Source organism: Myotis myotis, unplaced genomic scaffold (assembly GCF_014108235.1).
Source record: "Myotis myotis isolate mMyoMyo1 unplaced genomic scaffold, mMyoMyo1.p scaffold_m19_p_1, whole genome shotgun sequence".
NCBI classification, from domain to species: domain Eukaryota; kingdom Metazoa; phylum Chordata; class Mammalia; order Chiroptera; family Vespertilionidae; genus Myotis; species Myotis myotis.
Window position 1 is genome coordinate 165,953,866 of NW_023416313.1, and position 21,743 is coordinate 165,975,608.

At 41.8% G+C, this 21,743-nt stretch overlaps 1 protein-coding gene across 3 annotated transcripts in view; it reads right to left on the reverse strand.

The window, feature by feature from the left end:
• The window catches only part of FBN1 (fibrillin 1), a 237,974-nt gene that overhangs the window by 100,284 nt on the left and 115,947 nt on the right, over positions 1-21,743 (reverse strand). For all 3 annotated transcript variants that reach the window (XM_036300753.1, XM_036300742.1, XM_036300760.1), the window contains 7 exons: positions 18,930-19,055; positions 13,013-13,171; positions 8,457-8,636; positions 7,685-7,825; positions 5,608-5,727; positions 2,307-2,432; positions 148-270 (listed from right to left, as the gene is read on the reverse strand). In XM_036300753.1, the coding sequence (XP_036156646.1) occupies positions 148-270; positions 2,307-2,432; positions 5,608-5,727; positions 7,685-7,825; positions 8,457-8,636; positions 13,013-13,171; positions 18,930-19,055 (975 nt within the window). The remainder of the gene's footprint in view (positions 1-147; positions 271-2,306; positions 2,433-5,607; positions 5,728-7,684; positions 7,826-8,456; positions 8,637-13,012; positions 13,172-18,929; positions 19,056-21,743) is intronic.

Consider the following 21,743-nt stretch of genomic DNA (forward strand, 5'->3'; position numbering starts at 1 on the left):
GCACTTTGGATGGCTGGACTTAGGAAGTTGTGTAAGCCAGAATTAGGAGTAATTTAAATGGGGAGAATCAATAAGGAAAATGGTACCTCTAAGTAATATAGAGAGAAGGAAAAAGCAGAACATGATATAGAGTTCTACAGCACAAACCTTTACAATAACGCCCATCTGATGCCAGCTGAAATCCAGGTTTGCAAATACATTTAAAGCTGCCATCTTCATTGATACACATTCCATTAAGGCACATGTTCCGTATGCTGCATTCATCCATATCTTAAAATACAAAAATACATTTTCTTAGGACCAGAAGAGTAAGCCTACAAAGGAAGCCAACCTAGATGGATATAATTGTTTCTTTACATTTCTTTCTTTTTTAAAATTATAGTCTAAGGCCATGGTCGGCAAACTGCGGCTCGCGAGCCACATAAGGCTCTTTGGACCCTTGAATGTGGCTCTTCCTAAGCCTTAGGAGTACCCTAATTAAGTTAATAACAATGTACCTACCTATATAGTTTAAGTTTAAAAAATTTGGCTCTCAAAAGAAATTTCAATCGTTGTACTGTTGATATTTGGCTCTGTTGACTAATGAGTTTGCCGACCACTGGTCTAAGGCTAATTATCATCCAAATTACAGCACACAAACAGAGAGTGGCCATAGGAAATATGTATCTCAAGTTCTCAATTTTTGACATGTGCATGCAAACTATAAGGCTAAATTTATCTTATGACATGTATATATAATACACACATATACACATACATATATACATACATACATATATAAGTTCATATATAATTTTATGTCATAAAAACATACATATACATATTATGAAATTTGACTCAATAGAAACTACCAGGACTCTTTTAAGGAATAGCAGTTTAAAAACTGAAAATGTGTTAGCAGTCTCATGGTTAAATTTACTTCACAGATCCATATTACTTCTCATATACCAAAAATAAAAAGTCAATAATGGAATTTTGAAATTTTTTTAGGTGATTTCGTGATTCTTTAAAAAGTGGAAACCAGAGCCCTGGCCAGTGTGGCTCATGTAGGTGGGCACTGTCCCATGCACTAAAAGGTTGCTGGTTCCATTTCCGGGCAGGCCACATGCCCAGGTTGTGGGCTCCACCCATAGGGGGCATGCAGAAGGCAGCCTTCGCTGTTTCACATGGATATTTCTCTCTCTCTCTCTCACCCTCCCACTTTCTCTCTCTAAAAATCAATCAATATATATAGTTTAAAAAGTGGAAACCAGAGAATCAGAGCACAGCTTGAAGTTTGAAGCAATTTCAAATAAGAGTAAGAAAAAATGTATTTTTAAAATGCAAGACTTGACTATGGATTACAGTCATGCCAGCTAACTTTTAAGGATCCTTTGCCCACGAGGATATTTCTTTAAATTCATCAATATGTTATTTTATTTAATATTCAAGCTGTCTTGGGAGGCACTTGATCTAGACATGGTGTGTTTTTACTTACCGGCATTAGTCAGATCAGTGTAATTTATGATTTTTTTAAAAACAGGATTCTATCCCAACTGAGAATCTTGGCATTACGTCTTTGAATTGAATCACTGAGATAATATTCTGCCAAAAATGTTTCTAAGAACAATTTTGAAATTCTTTTAATGTATGAATAGATTCTTGGGATCTTTCCCAAAGACGTTGGGAAAGATGATAAGGGCCATTCTTCATTTTTCACTGAAAGTCTAAGAAGTGGAAACTCATCAGTAATTGCCATAGTTTCAATTTAGGAAAAAATGACAAGGGAAAAAGACAAAATATTTGAAACAGCCCAATTCAAAAAAATGAGGTGATTAATTCAAGAGATAATATAAAATTATGGCTGGCTCTCTACAGGCAATTATTCTCTCAATCAAATTTTACATTTTCAGATACCCATTAGTAATATGTTATTACTAGGTAGACAGTTTAAACAAAAAGATCATATATGACTAAAGAATAAATGATGTGCTCTGCATTTTAAAAAATAATGTATAAGTTCTAATTATATAAAATTAAGAAGTCATGATTTATGCCACCTAAGTTTCATCATAACCAGGGATCTTCAAATGGCAAGCGCTCCTCCTATACTTAAAATGCATTTGACTCACAGAAATGTGAATTAAAGGCATGGATATTGTCAAAAATTATGCTTGCCTCCCAGATAACAATATGTGAAATATATTTGATATTTTGAACTTTCACTCAATGGTTGACTTGGTCTTGTTAAAGACATCTGATATTGACACTCACTGGAAGAAGGGAGATAATAGTATTATACTGTTATTGTTAGCGTCTGTCATTACCTTCACAGTTCTTCCCATCTCGTGTAACGTGAAAGCCCGCATTACACACACAATGGAAACTGCCGTCTGTGTTGATGCAACGTCCATTATTGCATATCCGGCCGTTCTGTAAACATTCATCAATGTCTAAAATCAAAGTTAAAGTAGAAGAGATAGCTTTAGTGAGGGGGTTAAAAATTATTTTATTTCTCCCTCCCTCCAACTCCAAACTCATAATCTTAATCTTGGGTCACAATTACTAAATAATATTCTTCAAACAAAAAGTTGGTATCAAATACTGTGAGAAATAAGATTACTGATTAGAGTTTGAAAGACATATGACAGAAGAAAAATGTCAACATAAGAGTACTCCCTCTAACTCTAATTTCTAATAAGACTCTTTAAACCTCGATTTATAAATAAAATAGATTCTTCTTCACCATTTCCTAGCTGAGTTAATGAACCAGTATACACCATTATTCATGTTGAACTTTGGCTGGCGTCCTTCAATACAGTTGCTTGTATGGAAAATAATACAATACTCAACAAAATATAATACAAGAATAAACTCTGTTTCATATATGAACAGCAGTAAACCTACTTTTGCCATATCCTGTATACGATAAAAAAAAAGGCAGATCTGATAGCTATCTCAGAATAATAAAACAGAAATGCCATTAAAAAAATATTTAATTCTATCTGAAAACCATCAATCACATGACTCTGAAATGCCTACCTTCCTGATGGCAGTTCTGGTCCAAGTACAATGTTATTGTTTATTTATTCCTAGTCACTTTTCTAACTTCATGAGTATTCTAGCTACCAAATAAAACATTGGTACTGTGGGCATTTCCCTCTTTTTTTCTATTGTATTCAATATTATGCCAAAGTAAACAGCAGAGCTTGATGTGAAAGTGTTAAAGATGACAATAACTGGAGTACACGTATATCTGATCTCTCATTTAAAGATTGATAGTAAACCCAAATTGGACAAGGCAGTGTCCTGGATTATCTGCTCCTCTCAGTTTCTAGGCTAGATACCTGGAGGAACATCAAAGAGGATGAACACAAACCGCCTTGTCCACATAGCACACAATCTTTGCCAGGGCTTATTCCCCTGGAGGCCGAGACCAGGGATCTGTGGAGAACCGGAGGAGAGCAGACCTCCCTATCGGAGCCGAGACCACATGTGCCCGATTATAAGTGCCCTCAACACCCTCCGGAGGACAAGAATGTGCACTCATGGCACATGGGTTGTTCTGACTGTCTCCCCCGCGTCTGCATGGTGTCTTGTGGTTGACCCTCAGGCGCACTTTCTTTCTGGGCAGACCCGGCAGTGGTTTCCACACGAGTCCTTGGACTAGCTGAGGCAGTCTGGGCTTTTCTTCTGTCTGATCTTTGTGCCAACAGCCTCCGATCTTTTTCTCTCTCATTTATTTCTTAATCCTTGCTAAAATCTGACTTGCTCCACACTCCAAAAAAAATAGGAAAACCCACATATTCTTGAGGATAGGATAAAGAGTTCAGCGTTTTCTCTCCTAACTAATTTCTGAACGCCCCAGGCTCCCTGCCGCTCTACAAGATGAATGAAAAGCTTGCCATTCAAAGTCTGTCTCTTCTGACCTCTATTCAGCCCATCATGTATTTCTCAATGAAGTACACAGCCTTTCTGACCATCTGTGGCAAGAATCTACCCAAAAATGTGAGCATGTTATCCATTTTCTCTGTTTGTGATAAGCTTATTAGTACTAGCTATTAACGAAGACAGCGCTGGAGGCTTTTAGGTAATCCTCAGTCTCTCATAAAGCAATCCTCACATTAATGACAACAACATTCATCTCACTGCTGGCTGTGCCCTACGTGAGTGCTCCCGATAGTGTCTTTGAGTCATTTACTTAATAGTGTGGACTTCCAACACATTGCTTTCCATTTGTTTTCTACTATTGCAAAAATGCCTAGTACACTGTTTGTACATGCCAATATTGTTTAAATATTAAAAAGGTTCTAAAATCGAATAAATAATCTAACTATCCACACTTCTAATTCAATAAGTATGCTATTAGTAGAAATATCAGCAGACTGAAATGCTACATACTCCAGTTCTTTTCTGCTCAAAACTGCCAATTACAAGTAGTGAACTAAAATATACCGCTGGCAGGCAATCTCCAAGTCAGAACAAAATATGAAGATTTTGAAATTAGTCACTGATACAAACACTTATAACTTCTGTATGTCTTCAACTCATAGCTCTTGCTAAAAGAGGCAATAAAATTAACTCTTATGAATGGCTTAAAATTTTTAAGTCATACAAACCTCCCATCTTTCCTTGTATTTAATTTTAACAGGGAGTTTTCTTGCTTTTATCTGGCTTTACTGGATCAGTGATACAGCTCATTCTGTGCCAAATTTATAAAGATATAGATATATGAGTTCTCTGAGGGTGGGGAGTACCCCTTGGTACATCACAGTCAACCAATAAAAGGCATTTGGGTGACTTGATTCGTTCATGAAGAAACAAACCTGAAGGGAAATTTTCATGAGGAACCACTGATAACAGTGCTTCGAAAACTTTAATGTGCACGTGGATCCCTGAGGATCATGTTAAATTTAAATGTGATTCTTCCTCAGTAGATCTGGGGTGGGACCTGAGATTCTGCACGTCCCATCAGCAAACGGGTGATGCAGCTGCTGACCACACTAGGAAGCAGCAAAGACTTACAGGCTACTTCCTTAGCCTTTAGACCAGGGGTGGGAAGCTTTTTTTCTGCCACGGGCCATTTGGATGTTTATAACATCATTCTCAGGCCACACAAAAGTATCAACTTAAAAATTAGCCTGCTCTATTTGGTCAAACATTTAATTAACACACCCCTAATGTCTTGGCTGGGCCAAACCAAATGATTTCTCGGACCTCATACAGCCCGCAGGCCGGACGTTCCCCAGCCCTGCTTTAGACCTTGCCATTAATAAATTAATTGCATCCACTTTCACCTGAGACTTTCCGAGTCAACAAAAAACAATGCCATTCCCTAACTCTCAGATAAAAAATTAACAGGCGAGAGATGAGGCAAAAAAAAAAAAAAAAAAAAAAAAAGGAGTGAAAATCAGGATATTCTTGCAGGCACAGAAGCTTCTTTTAAAATAATTTGAATGTCAGATTTTATGACAATGTCCTTTGAAGTAACAATTATCTGGAGTGAAGTGCGAAAATCAGTGTGACCATGTTAGCCATTCCTGGTAAAGGTTAGTTAAACTCCACTGAAGTCCTTCGAAGCAAATCTCTCACTGAGCACACACGCCCCCCATCCCAGCGGGGACGTACCTCGGCACTCCGTCCGGGTGAGCGTGCTCTGGTAGCCGGTGCGGCACTGGCAGGTGTAGGAGCCCTGGTTATTAATGCACTCTCCACCAGCACACGGGTTTTTCTCACATTCATCCACATCTGAAAAACACAGTATGTTTTAGTAAGAAATCTGATAGCATAACTCATAACTCCAGGCCATTTTATTGGTTTCCTTTTTATGTTAAAACACTTTCATTTTAAGAACTAAAGAGCGTAGTCAAAGGATCTCTTTTCTTTCCACTGCAGAGCGCCGTGTCACCAGCCACTTGAAGACTGGTGGAGCAGTTAAAGTGTATTCTTCTCTTGTGTCATTTTTCAGAGAAAAATGCTGAACACGTAGCAACTCAACACTCCAAGCTAATAAACATTTTATCTTCCCTGAGTCTTGCCCAAAAGAATCAAACAGAATAACACTTCAGAAGCGGCTTCTGGATAGGATTCTGAGTATCTCTCGAAGCCTGATTTTTTCCATAAAAAGTGTGACGCCATCTAAGCATCCCCTGCTGAACTCCACTGGGAACATTAGAACAAAACATGACCCCCGCTGTCCTCTAAAGGGCCATTCTCACCCATCATGGAGCCCTCCACCTCCTTCACCGTGTCCCCAGATAGGCTCCCACTAGTTTTACAGTCATGGCGAACTATCAGTAGACTTAGAAGTAAACTGGTTTATATTTCTCTATTGCAGTGGTTCTCAACCTTCTGGCCCTTTAAATATAGTTCCTCATGTTGTGACCCAACCATAAAACTATTTTTGTTGCTACTTCATAACTGTAATGTTGCTACTGTTATGAATCATAATGTAAATATCTGATATGCAGGATGGTCTTAGGCGACCCCTGTGAAAGGGTCGTTCGACCGCCAAAGGGGTCGTGACCCGCAGGTTGAGAACCGCTGCTCTATTGTAAAGGCGAGGAAGCTAAGGTTCACAGAGGATACACTACCTGGCCAAGGTCACATGCTTCTTGTGGCAGGTGCAGGTCTGACCTCACACTCCCCAGCCCTGGGCTGGATGTTCCCTCTTCTGCCCAACTCAGGGTGACCTCTAGGGTTGAATGACTTTCCAATGGGCTGCTAGGGGGGCTTTCACATCGCCAGGGAACTCCATAGCACAAGAAACCAACAACGACTGATTTTTGCCTGATTCATAATTTCAGAATTGGAATTTGAAACAGAACTAAGGGAAGAATTTATTATATTTTTAAACATTAGATGGCAACTGGGTTTTCTTAACAATATAAGGTCCCTGTGGGACATTTCCTCCCTTCACTAGCTTAAAGGTCTTGTCAACCATTTAAAGTTTCTCTCTTCAGTTTTTAATAACTAGAGAGAGTTGGTAAGTTGTCCATTTAAATTAGTAAAATGAGAAAAGATTTTATAATTTTGAGATACTTTTAATGCTCACGCATTTTAGTAAGATGAGTTAAGCTGGGGTTACCAGCAAAGATTTGAATGTATTTTACAATAAAAGTTAAAAGTCACTGTGTTAGGCAGAATACTGGCCTCCAAATATGTTCATGTCCTAACCCCCAGGACCTGTACATATGCTACATGGCCAAGGGGAATGAGGTTGCAGGTAAACATCAATGCTGCTAATCAGCAGATCTGAGCTGGGGAGGGTCTCCTGGATCACACAGATCCCCCATGGTGATCACGAATGTCCTTGAGTGGAAGGGGGGCTTGGAAGAGGGAACCAGAGAGTTAGAGACTGATCTGAGGATGTTACCCTGTTGGTTTTGAAGATAGAGGGAGGACCCCTCAGACAAGGAATACAGAAGGCTCCAGAAACTGGAAAAGGCAAAGAAATGGATTTTCCCGAGAGCCTCCAAGGGGAGCACAGCACTGTAACACCTTGCTATCAGCCCCGGGAGACTGTGTTGGACTTCTAACCTACAGAACTATAAAATAATACATTTGTGTTGCCACTTGCAATGCCACTAACTTGTGATGCCACTAAGTTTGAGGTGACTTGTTACAGAGAATAGAAAACCTGTATAGTCAAGGAACAGAACACTGCAGTAACCTCTTGCTACCAACCTAGCGATCTATTACATACCGATGCACTCCCCACGAAGGTCCAGCTGGAATCCTTTGTTGCACTCACACCGGTAGCTCCCAGGAGTTGGAATGCAGCGTCCGTTTTGACAGAGGTGACGAAACAACTGGCAGTAATCAGTGACGTTGACTGGCAGCACCCCTAAAGGAATCATATTAAATCCCATTAAAATGCTTTGTAACTAGGGCGTCTTTCATCAGCACTTAATCTGGCAATAATGGGCAAGATGTTGGATCATAAAGGAAGGAGACCCTGGGCAAACAAAGGTCATCTGGCTTCAATAAAGCATACTTCCATCCTGCCCACAGAGATCGCATGTGCACTGTAGCACACCTGGCCAGGTATCACCTGCTTCTCTGTCTACTCCTCCCCACCCCTTTTTCCACCCCAATCTCAAGGTTGGAGACATAAGGCAGTGAGTTATTGGCATTTACTTGCAAAACTGCTTTGTATGACTAATAACCCAAGGATAATTTTACACCTCCTCTATTAATTCATCCTGTAATCAGATTTAAATCTCTCCCAAATCTTTCCCACAGTTGACTGAAAACATCTATAACATAAAAGGACATTAATCTCTGGAGAATATGAAACCTCCCATTTATAATCTAAGACCTAGGTAAATTGAGAAAGTTTTATACAACACTATATAAACTCAAAGTTAATCCAAGATTTGGTAAAATTATTTAATGACTAAAGCAGCATAACCAACAACAAAAAAGTTAAGCTGACTAATGCAAGAAAAATTGCTAGATGACTTCTGAATTCTTACTTGGTGGTTCCCGAGATGGATATGGATAGTCCACTGGTGGTCGAGGACCCAGAACGCCAGGTCCCGGAGGAAAGCCAGGAGGAACAGGGTGAACTGGAGGAATGGGGCCAATCGGTGGGGGAGGATATACTGGTCTCTCGGGAATCACCATAGGGACAGAGCACAGCTTGTTGTAATCCTCTGGAAAAACACAACAGAACACAACAGCTAAGCTGTAGCATCTGTCATTGGTCCATGGAAATCATCCTTACTTTTCAAAGAAATCTTTGAGTAGCACTGATCTTCAAACCGCGTAGGTCAACTGAAGAAAAGGAAAAAAGCCAACTGACTTCATCCCCATTCAGAATACCTACAACAGCAGCCATACTGGTACAATAATTCAAAACCCAAAACAAACTTACCAGGGGGTGTACCAATGCCTCTTTCAAACCCAGGAAGTCTTTAACTTATATCACAATTCACTTCAAAGGAGAAGAAATGCCACTTTCTCCATCTAGTCCCACCTGTGGATCCCAAAGGACTCTAAAGAGTACCCTTAAAGCCCAGATTTTATTTCATGCGCAATGGAAAGCACTGGAGGTCTTCAGCAGGGTTAAGATGTGAGAAGATGAACATTTCCAGATCATTCTTGCTAACGTGGAAGATGTACTGGAGGGAGCTAAGGCTGCTGCAGAACCCGGGGCAAGACAATGATGACTGAACAAAGGTGGTAGTGATGGAATCAGACAGAAGTAGGTAAATTTAAAGCACATTTTATTTATTTTTTATTTTTTTAAAATATATTTTATTGATTTTTTACAGAGAGGAAGGGAGAGAGATAGAGAGTTAGAAACATCGATGAGAGAGAAACATCAATCAGCTGCCTCCCGCACATATCCCACTGGGGATATGCCCGCAACCAAGGCACATGCGCTTGACCGGAATCGAACCCGGGACCCTTCAGTCCGCAGGCCGACGCTCTATCCACTGAGCCAAACCGGTTTCGGCTAAAGCACATTTTAGAGAAAAATGGATAGTGCTTGGTGCAGGAGTAAATGTCAGAGTGGAGGGAAGAGGAAATTGAGAATGACTTCTAATTTCCTGGTTGTGCAATTGGGTAGATAGATGCAGGCTCTGATCCCTGGGGTGGGGAAAAGTGTGGTGGGGGTGGGTTTGGTGGGTGGAAGCTCTATGTTCCATCTGAACAGACGCGTTTTGAGACATCAGACATCCCAGTGCAGATGAGTTTGAAGAGTTTGAAGCCTAAAGAGAAGTCAGGCTGGACATAAGTTTTGGAGTTATCAGTAGATGGGTGATATCTAAAGCCTTAGAGATGGATGAGCTCATCTAAGGAAGGGAATTCGGGGACAGAACCCCCAAGGAACACCTACTTGTGAAAGACAGCAGAGTGATGGTGAAGGAGGGGCCCATGAAGGGGCCCAGGGGGTGGTGGTCTGCTGCTAATGCTGCCTAATGACCCTCTGAACCAGTACACCCTGATTCAGGCCGATTCCTATTTCCCACAATGCCATGTCTTTATTAGAAGAAATTGTCTTTAGATCTGTGACACTTTTTCCCCCCTGGGCTTCCAAACAGGTGTTTTTAAACAGCACCCAGGTTTCCAGAGATGTATTAACTAATCAGTTTCATGTTTCCCACAAATAGCCATATTCTGTCATAGTAACCTTCTTTGAGAAAAATGACCATGCAATTTTTAATGTATTTTTACTCTCTTGCCAGAATATTGATAATTGTATTATCACTGTCACAGAGAGATTCTCCCATAGTTATTTTCCAAATTGGTTTAATCCATTAATAGAAATTAGGCCAATATTTTTCATTTCTTTGTGGACTAAAGTCTGGCTTTTTCTAAGACACAGTAAAATGTCTTACTGAAATACATTCATAATTCAACCTCCCATGCTCAGCCTAGCCCTTAAATTGTGTCTTAAAATGCACATAAAAGGAATCTGTTAATGTGCTGGATTTAATTGAATGCCAATTATATTAAAGGACTCGTTTTGCTTCCAACCATCAAGCAGCCTTTCTTTCTTTTTTTAGCCTTTTTGCATTTGTACAAAAGAAGTCCCATTGCTTATCATAATTTCTGCTCATTAGGTGGGTATATTGCTTTAAGCATGCCATTAAATGCATCGTGTCCTCTCCAGGAGAGTATATCAGACTGGGTCCTGTACTTTCTTCAGCTTAATAACTGTCCATCAAATGCCTTTACATTCAGGATCAGCAACCTGGGGCGAATTTTGTTCAGTTGATGTCCACCTTTCCTATCCCCATTTAACCCAGAGATGATACAGATTTTATTTTTTGAAGAGTGAAAAACTGACCTATCTAAAATATTCCTTCCTATGTCATCACTCTCTGTCAGAGGCCCAAGCTCTGTAGCACTGGTACTGGAACATTTGAGCAAACACACGCCTACCCGCAAATGTGTTTTCTCTATCAGTCTGTTTTGCCCTGGGCCTACTTCAGCCTGTGCATCTTTCCTGATACAACTAGGACCCGAGAGAACCAGGCCTTCGGCCCCGCATGTCCCAAAGTAGGTCTTCAGGCACCTAAGCCTGCTCCAGTTTTCTCTCTCCTCTACTCAAGCCTCAACACAGGAAGAAAACCACTTCGATGCTGCTGATTCCTAAGTTAACATATGTATTTAAAAAGCAATTTTCCTGGTACCCAAGCCATACGTCTTAGTAGGAAGTCACGTGTGTCTAAACAGCGACCTACTAAATGGTCTCCCTAATGAATGAAGGAGGGTGGGTTATATTTTTAGGTCAGAGACCATAAGCAAATCAAACAAAATATATGACTTGGTATATGTTATAAGATATTGAAAGATTTTATTGCTTCTTTAACTCACACATATAATTCTCAGCAATAAACAGAAATTTTATAGCAACATCTGTGAGCAATTCTGTAACCCTCGATAATGGGCAATTTGCATTCTGTGAGGAGCATACTCTGAAGTATTTCATTAACTCTGCATTATCCACCCTCACCTTCCTTTTCTCTCCCAAATGTCCCTGATTTAAACACACTTTTCAGGAATCAGGTTGAGAAGGAGATATAACCCCAGTTATAACTTAGAACTGCTGGGAAAGATGTCACTTAATAAATTGTTCATTCTACTGATTGCCTCCTATAAGCAAGATTTTGCTAAGTACTGTGGAAGTGTTAAAAAAAAAAAAAAAAAGCATAAGGAACACGGGCTATAATGATGTAGGAGACGTCCTAATGAGATTTACCAACCAGTGAAAACACAATGTATGAACACACAGAGGCACAAGGCAGAGCTGGTGGGACGGGTGCCGCAGCAGGACCACAAGCCTGGAGCACTGAGGACAAAGCAGCAATTCCAGCTTGTTGTCTAGGGAGAGTATATGGACCAGGTCACCTTTGAGCCAATCCTTAACAGACAAGAGGGTAGAAAATGAGCAGGATGGCAGCGGTGAGGAAGAAGGAAGAAGGACCTGAACTGGGGAGAAGTGTTAAGAGAAAAGAACATTTGAGTTTAGAAATACTGTGACTGGGTTCAAGGAACACTGGATCACATTATGTAACGAGAAAATAAAGCTAGCCTGGCCAGTGTAGTTCAGTGGTTGGGCCATGAACCAGAAGGTCACGATTCGATTCCCAGTCAGGGTACATGTCCTGGTTGCAAGCTCGATCCCCAGTGTAGACCATGCAGGAGGCAGCCAATCAATGATTCTCTCTCATTACTGATGTTTCTACCTCTCTCCCCCTCTTCCTTCCTCTCTGAAATCAATAAAATATATATTAAAAAAGAAAAGAAAGCTATTACAAAGAACAAGAGTTAAAAGATGAACAGGGAACAGATTTGGGGACTAAATATGAGGCTAAGTACTAAAATCTTATTTTCAAGAAATAAAGTGACTTAGACCAGTATATACGGCCTGACTTTTTCCTGGGAAAATTTTTCTGGACATCTTTCTCTACATTTTCCCCCAGACATAATTTTTTTAACTGAACTCCGGATGAGTTATGCTTTGGGAAATGTATGTGGCGGCTGTGGAGTTCACGGAGATCAGCTAGGAGGCTACCGCAATAGCCCAGACGCGGGAAAATGAACATTACATGGAAATAAATATGACAGATGAAAGAGATATTGTAAAAAAAAAAAATAGTCAACAGAACTTGGCAAGTAGGAAAAGGAAAGTGTCAGATGTTAGGGAAGGAGGAAATGTGTACCCAGAATAGCTCCCCTGAAAGGCTCTGGGAGAGCTGCGTTTTATTCAGAGCTTTGGAGGACTGCATGCGGCCAAAAGAAATAGATGCGAATAAGAGGGAGCAATTGCTTCCAGAAAAGGGTGCTGTTCGGCAGTCATAGGCAAGCGAAGTAAGAAGCAGTACCTGAAGCAGTGTTATTGATATAGGCCTCTATTTTCCCAGTCCATGACCTGGGGAAATTTTCCTGAATGTCATCTCTTATTTTTGGGAATCTTACTTACCTGGGTTTCCATGAAATCTGCTTCATGCACATTGCCACCAGGCCTGTGGGGGCCGAGTCGGGACACCCTGTAGTAAGCTGGGAGGGCTCTTACCAGTTGCTCTGATGGGACACATCTCAGGCGCGAGGGCGATCCCCGGAGACCAGCATCGGCCGATGTCACAGCAGCACTGCATTTTGGTTATGGACTGTGGCAGCTGGTTAGAACAGCGCCCGTTTGCCAGAGCCGTGTAACAGTATCCTGGGCGAACGTCTGAGAGAAGAAAGAAACACACACACATCACTGAGATCAAACTGGTTACAACACTCTGCTGCCCGCCACCTCTGCGTTTCCCATTTGGGCTCCAGCAGCAGGAACAGACACTCCTGCCCCTGGAAGGGAAGCTGCGAGCCCCACTCAGGAACAATGCTCCGACAGAAACCCTGTCTTCGGCTCACACCTTGTGCCCCTGCGAGCTGGTGCACTTGGCCCAAGGCCCACATTCCAATCCCAAGGTGGGAACGAATGATTACAACCATATGTGCCATAGGAAAAGAGAGACTAAGAAAACCACGGCGGTGACAGTTAATTATTACAAAGACAGCTCTCTCTACTGAAGGGAGACTGTGTTGTCCTTGGTTTCAAACGATTTCATTCGAGCCCCTTTAGGCAAATATTGATATAAATCTATTTTAAAACAACATTAAGTCTGCACTATAGTCTGCATTTCTAAGAGATCTTTCTTATTTTGCAGTCTGAAAATATGAGTCAGACTTGAGATTTTTTTTTTTAAGGAATAAGCCACTTTGCAGACAGATTCAATGCTTGCTAATCAAGATTTCCTTTTGTCCTGGGGCCCTAACGAATTTTATAAGGCACGAAATATTTACAAGTTCAAAATGTAGGCGATTCCAAGTTCTTAGTCCTATAGGAGACAATGGTTCTGGAAGCATTTATTTATTTATTTATTTTTGGCAGAAGGTATCATCCCAAAGCAACATGGGAAGACATATTTCTCTCTATAGATCACTTTTACTGGGTGACATCATGTCTGACTGTCATGACAACATTGACACACCGAAGTGCAACCCTGGGCTACCAAGAAGGAGCCAACTGAGCACCTTGGTCTACCTGGGACGCATTAATGGTGTGCTTCTCTTCAAGTAAAGCACATCTCTGCACAGATAATACAAAATAATGTTCTGAAATGTAAACAATGTTTTACATATGCCTGTCATTTAAAAGAATATAAGTGTCAAATCCTTTTCTGAAGTGTGGAATTTTTTAATAGTAAAAAAATCTGCCCCTATGTTTCCTATAAGACTAAATATTAAACATTAAGTTTGCCCAAAGAGTTATATCTAGCATGGTTTTCATCTACATCATTCTTAGGAATGCAAAGCCTTCAAATCTTGATGATTGCAATCCTATATAATAAAAGCCCAGCGACCGAATGGCAGAACAACCAGAATGACTGGTCGACCAGTTGCTATGATGCACACTGACCACCAGGGGGCAGACACTCAAGGCAAGAGCGGCCCCCTGGTGGTCAGTGCACTCCCACAGTGGGAGTGCCGCTTGGCTGACCAGGATGAGCGGCTGCTCCCGCTGCAAACCCCAGGCCGACAACAGGCAGGAACCCAGGCTGGATCGATCACTGCCTCCTCATCCCAGGCTCCTCCTCCTCGCTCCCTGCTGCCTCCTCCAGATGCCTGCATGCCTTGCAGTGCTGCCACTGGGCTCACAGAGCTGACCCCAGAGGCTGGGAGGCGGGTTTGTGGCCACTGCAGGACTGAGGCCTACTCCACCGCCTCTCAGTGCTATTGTCCCTGGGCCCGGCCCCGACTGGGTCCCCTGGAGAGGCAAGTGCTCCAGCTCCATGAAAGATGCTGGACCAGGGAGCAGCCACTCAGAGGGCAGGTCCACAGCCACTCGGCTGACCAGGATGAGCGGTGCTCCCACAGCAGGTCGATCCCCGCAGGCCACGCCCCCACCAGGGCACAAATCCTGTGCACTGGGCCTCTAGTAAATGAATAAAGTGAAATAAAATTTAAAAACCAGGCTAACTTAGAAGCAGTTACATTGTTAACATCAAGTGATAAAGGCTACAACAAGCCTAGACAAACTGTAAAACTATGGGTCCACTTTAAAGGGTGCAAGATCATTTCTGAAAAGGACTTAAAACCACTAGCAAGAATGAATGTGCTTTCCAGAAATTTTTTGTGATCCCAGTTCCTGCAGCTCTGGTCAGACTAATATTCTCAGCAAAGAGGCAGGACAAGTGTTATTCCAGGCTGGTCCAGGGTAGAGGGCAGGAGAGGGGTGCACACAAGGCATGCTCTGTGAAGCCAAGGGTGGCACCTCCTCCTGAAGAGGTTGGAGAGATAGGAGTTATTACATTCTAGTTAGCAATGCCTTAAAGCCACTAGTACTTTGTATATTTAGGGATTGGTAAATATTTGAAGATCAGAAACCAAACGCTGTTAAGAATGGAAAGAGATGTTAAAATCTGGCTTATATCCCAGCTTCCAATGAATTTAGTAGTCCAAACCCAGTGTAAACACTTGACCAAAATTTGTCTACATAATTTTCAGCATGGGTTATCTTTCAGAGAAAAGCTGGGGACAGCAAACTCATAATGGGCTAATGCCTATTATTTTGCAAATTAACTATGACAGTATGTTACTGCTCCGCTGGCTATCTTATGTGTTAAATCAATGAGACTGAGACTCGATCAAAATGGTGAACGTTGAAAAAATTATCAGCCATGTTTCGGTTGCCACAGTCCTTGATTTACAAATGGCACCTGCACATGCAATAATCATTTTGCTTTTGCTTTATTTTTTCCGGAAGGACAGCCTTTGTTAAAAATGCACACATTTATACAACTCAAGATTTTAAAGAAAACCTATGGGCTAATAGGTAAAAGAAGAGAAAATCTGTGAAAACCAGACTCTATTTGGAGGAACTGAGCCCTGGGCACACCAGCCTGAAGCTTCCTATGTCATCAGGTAGCAATGCCATAGTAAGTGGGGAGAAAACCATTCTGGTGCTGGATCACCTTGCATGGAGGGTCAGGGGTGGGTTCAGGAGAATATGAAGACCTACGGAGGCCGAGGGAGAAGAATGTCAGGATTTGAAGGAGATAAAGGGAGGTAGGGGGAACCGCAGACACCGTCAGCTATTTTACACCTGTCCTGGCCAAGACACCTAGCAAGAAAGGAACAGGAATTTCCTCCTTCCCGCTTCCCTCTCAGGACCCAGAAGCCACATCATAGCAGAACAAATATATTACAAATAGGTGTTTGCAGGTCCTCCTAGCCTATCAACAGGCCTCTCCTATCCAATCACTAGCATCGTTGTGTCCAGCCCAGAGTTAGGGCTATCTTATGTGTTAAATCAATGAAACTGAGGCTCATTGAGGCCAAACTAGGTACAGGACATCTTAAGAACTCCTGGGAGTTGATGTGACAGACACACTACTATGAAAAGACAACCCTACACAAAGGGTCTTAGTGTGCCAACAAATGATCACAGAACAAAAAATAAAATAATCCTGCCAGAGCTTACAGAACACAGAGGGCACTGGGGCTGAGGAGGGCTGAGAGTCTCAGGATGTGCTGACAGAAGGTAACAGAATTGCATGCTTAGAAGAGATATATAAGGAAACACTGCAGACCACCATCTACATATGGGATTTTTCTATTGGTTAGATTTACTGATTCCAAACAGCCAACTACAGCTAACCTTGGATTTGTATATAAGTTGGAGACTAAATCTATTTTCCTGCCAATAGGGATTATTTGAGGGGGGTGTCTCTGTGGTTTACCATGGCAGGAAATATTAGCATTAGCAAAGGCAGATATGTCCTCTGGATAATTTTATATAATAAATTGCTAATTATGGGTACCAGAAAGTTCCAAAGAAGGAGAAACAGCGCTTGCCTGGAGGTATGGCAAGAAAGTTACTGCATGGGCTTCATCTGGGAGGAAGCAGTGGAAGGAGGCCAGATTGTGGACTGAGGCCCAGGCTGAAATCCAGCTCCCTCACTTACTAGTCACTTAAACAACTGGACCAACCGATTTACCTGGACTCTCTAAACCCCAGCTTCTTCCATCTATGGCACTGTCATGAACATTAAGTTAGGTAACTTCCACAAAGTACCTCATACCAAGGTGATCCATAAATCTTAGTTCCCTCCCCACCCTCTTCCTTTGTAAAAAATTAGCATAAATATATCTAGTAAAAAGAAAAAAAGACTTTTAATGTAAGAAATCTGATATGTAAATGTGTTTTAACCATTTTAATGTCATTTGAGTCTCTCTTTGAAAGTTAAAAAACAAACAAACTACCTATTATCTGGCCAGGAAAGGACTTCTGATCTACGTCTATGCTAAGCATATCCACTAGAGGTCATATGCTAATTGGGACTTTTTTGGGGGGGAAAGGAACTATATATTGCACTTGCCATTCTTTCACTGCAGTTCCTATTCTATGGATAGATCCTGGAAAATCCAGCAATCTGGGCACTCCCATTGTTTCTAATGAAAAGTCAGATATCCTTCCCTCACTAGTTGTAGTTATCCAAATGTCAACTGTAAGAGACTGCCCTCGGCTTTTATTATATGTGACTAAGTAAAAAGGAATCCAGAATTTCAAGTGCAATTTCGTTTTGGTCTGAAATCCATTGCCTGTGGTGAGGATGTGAAGCTGAGTGTCTCCAAAAATATGGGCCAGAAACAAACATCAAAAGATAGCCTTCACTTTTCTCCAAGGCCATTTGCCACGGGCTTCCTAGCATTGTCCCAACAGTAAAGACTTACTCATCTTGATATTCAACAAATACTTACTGAGCACCTACAACATAGGAGACACTGTGCTGAGAACCACCAGGGAAATAAGGACAGCAGTTACTAGTCTTTAAGGGTAGCTTATGGCATAATTAGTGAGATAAAAACATGCAGACATAGAATTTCCCTATGAGGCCATTTGTGAGAAGCATGTCCCTGGGTAAGGGAGAAATAGCTTTCGGGTAAGCTGATCTGGAACACCCTCAAAGACAGAGGGCCTGAGAAGAATGTGAAAGGGGGCTTGAACTGGGAAGAAGGGTGTCTTGAGTGGTGGGTGCAACATGTATGATTACAGGCATGAAAGGATAAAAATGAATGGCCTGTTTGAGGGTGAGAAGCAGGAGCTGTGCTGACAACTTAGCAAGATTGGAATCAGGCAGAGAGCGAAGCTTCTTAGCTATTAGGCTGCACACTCTGGAACCTGAACTTTAGTCTAAAATAATCGGTTTTGAAGGGAGTCTCAGCAGTTGTTAAATCCAGCAGTTGTCAAATCTATTTTTTTAAACAACAAAACCCCTTATTTAATTAATATTTTTCATGGAAGTTTAACATCCAACCAGATAAAAACAGAGCTGGAGGGTGTGGATGTGGGGATTGAGGGTGGAAGGCAACAGCCCTCTCCACTCAGCCTCTCCATGTTCACAGCCCCCTCTTTAACCCCAAAAGCTCTGGGGGGCTTGCAGCATCTGAAGGATCCACTAATCTCCAAATCCTAATAGAAAACTACTAGAGCAAGAGAGTTATTTAATCAGAGCACTACTTGAGGAAGATAAATCTGACCAGATAAATTGTAGAGAAGCCAGGGAGCAGAAAGACAATGGCAAAACTTCAGACCTGAAATAGTATAGGTCCCAGGAAATGACTGAAGGTTGGGGGTCAAAAGAGAGAAGAGTCAAGCAGGGCTTCAAGGTCTGACACTTGCATAACTGCAGGTTAATTCATAGCCTGAGGATATCTGTAGGGTCTCCTGGATCACCCCTCCCTATGGGAGGCAAAAATCCCAAAACAGGACCACAGGGTGCCTCTGCTCTTTCCAAGGATGCTTGACTGTTTAATAGGTTTCCATAGATGTACATTTTACAGTAAGTGAGAAATTATATGACCCCTTAACAGACTTGTTTAGAAAGATGTTATGGAACTAATTGTCAGAAAACATTCACGCTGTTTACAATTAGACCTACCTATGCACCTGGTGCCATCGGGAGAGGTGTAGAAACCGGGGGGACATTTGCAAAAGTAGCTGCTGACTGTGTTTGTGCATTCGCCCCCGTCACAGATTCCAGGAATGGTGCTGCACTCATCAATATCTGGAACATAAAGAAGAGTTTCGGTACTCACAGAACACAATAGACAACTGTTTGTCACCCAAGGACTCAGATGTGACATTAGTCAAATAGTGTTGCCAGAAACAGCAATCTTTACAGAATAAAAGCTGCACATAAAAAAGTCAATTCAAAGAGTGGGTGCTTCTCCTCTCAATACAGGTTTACCCAAGAAATTCACCAAATTCATTATAAAAGCAAAATAAAATAAATTTCCCCTTTAAAATCTAAAACTGTGTACTGCTATTTCACCAAGTAACTACAGCATGCTAACAGTCCAAATGTCACTTATTTTTAAATTCTGTTTTCTCTTTCTCTCTCCATGGTATGCATTCAGTTAAGCTTCCTCTCTATGTACTTTATGATCTGCATCAGTTCTTGCGTTGCATTTCAATCTGATTTTCCACAAAGCAGATACCAAAATCCCACAGAGAAGACCACGTGGTTTGAGTGATGACCAAACTTGGCCACAATGGAGCACTCTGGCTGCCATTACGATGCTTCTCTGTGGGTTCTGGGGAGAGCAGGGGGGAACACTGGGATGCTCCACCCAGAACCCACAACAGTATTAAGAAGAAAGCACCTTTCTCAAAGTGTCCCTAAAAGTTAACTTCTAAGTCATAAAATATCTATCAAAGATCCTGTGGGGAGATAGTGTCTATGGAAAGAAATCTTTTTCTATCTGATAGTATAAATGATTGCTACCATTCCTATTAAAAACACAATATATATCAATATCCAAAGAGGTTATTTATGTGATAGCATGTATCAGAGAAACGCCATTGTAAAACCAGAATTAATTTGGCCAGATGGCGAATCGTCTTTCACTTGCTGGCTAGGTCAGATGTGGACCCCTTACTGAAGACTACCGCAGCAACAATGAGAATGAGCTGACATGTGCTGGGTGCCGGGCATTGTCTAAACCAGTGATGGTGAACCTTTTGAGCTCGGCGTGTCAGCATTTTGAAAAACCTTAACTTAACTCTGGTGCCGTGCCACATATAGAAATTTTTTGATATTTGCAACCATAGTAAAACAAAGATTTATATTTTTGATATTTATTTTATATATTTAAATTCCATTTAACAAAGAAAAATCAACCAAAAAAATGAGTTCGCGTGTCACCTCTGACACACGAGTCATAGGTTCGCCATCACTGGTCTAAACGCTTTATGTGTGTCAACTCCTCTAATTACCCCTGTAATTCTGGTGCCCAGGAGGCCTCCAGAGAACTGGCATGAGTAATGCCCAAAATAAGAGCCAAGAGGTTCATTCATAAAGTGATGTTAAACCCAAGTCTCCACTGCCAGGGGCTGGGGAGAGGGAGGAACAGAGTTTCCACTTAGGTGCACACCCTCAAAGGTCAGCAGGTTAGAAAACTCACTGTAGTGCGAACCTCCCTAATTTTCACACAGATCAAGATAGAACTCCCAGGCCATACTGCTCAATGTGAGAAAACTTCAATGGCTCTGAGTCCCCTTCAGTGCCCTCTCCTGAGTAACACAGCCCTTTCCTCCATGTGTCTAGGGCCTTTCTACTTCCCTGCATCCCCTCACTTCCTCGGTCCTGTTGCTTCTCAGGGACGGAAGCAAGAGTTCTGATTTCATGACCAGGCTGTGAGGAGGTCTCGAGAGGAAAAGGCTAAATAAATAAAGCATTTGTGTCAGAATCACTCATACTCTGAAATTCATTCATATGAATTTATTATTTCTCCAGGCTCTTATCACTCTGTGTTTATCTCCTACCAGGGACCCCGGGTAGGAGAGTCTGGGAACAGTGGCTTTCTCAGTTTCTTCAAGTCCATCTTTTCAGGGGCCCAGTGAGCAGTGAGGCTTGGCTGGGAAGAGGTTCTTCTGTGCTTGGGACACTTCCCCTCTTCCCTTGGGGCAGGCAAGAGAGGCAGAGCTGCTGGGGAGTAGCTATCCCTTGGGAGATGCCTGTGCCATGGTTGCCTTCTCTCTATGGACCTGAGAAGGGACACAAATGATAGGTCCTTTTCCTCTGGATTTGCTTCCCGGATCTTTGTTCTTGGTCTTCCTTCCCTTCCAACTATCTCTCCCTGGGTATTCTTCCTGTCCCTCAGCCACTTCCCTATCCTGGGGCTCCTCTAGCAGAGGGAAGAAAGGAGGGGGCAACTGGAATGGAGGTTGGTCCAGGTATCATTGGGACATTCAGCTATTCAGGAGCTCAATCCAGGATCATGGACATCTACCCTGAGTGAGAAACAGGGAAAACCAGCTAACCTGATCTGGACCATCCAGAATCTAGATTCTAGATTACTCACTAGGAAAACATAAAACTAAAAATTGTGGCAGTTGTTTAAAAGCAACATGTGACACTACTAATTATGAATGTCACCAAGCTGGTGAGATGAATTTTGCTTTATTACACACACAAAATCCGGTGAAAAATGTGTGACTAAAAAGTAAACAGGCTGATTCTTCAAGTCACATGGAAAAAACCATCAGCCACGCTACTTGATAGTCACACTAGGTATGCCAGCACGCATGGTTTCTTAGTCACCCAGCACCGGCAGCCTGATCACAATGGGACAATAGTGAGAAATGCGGTGATGGGGTCTGGATGGCAGGACTGGAAAGAACCCAGATACCATCTTGTTCAACCTCCTCATTTGAAAACAAGTAACTCAGAGCTGGTAATCGACTTGTCCGA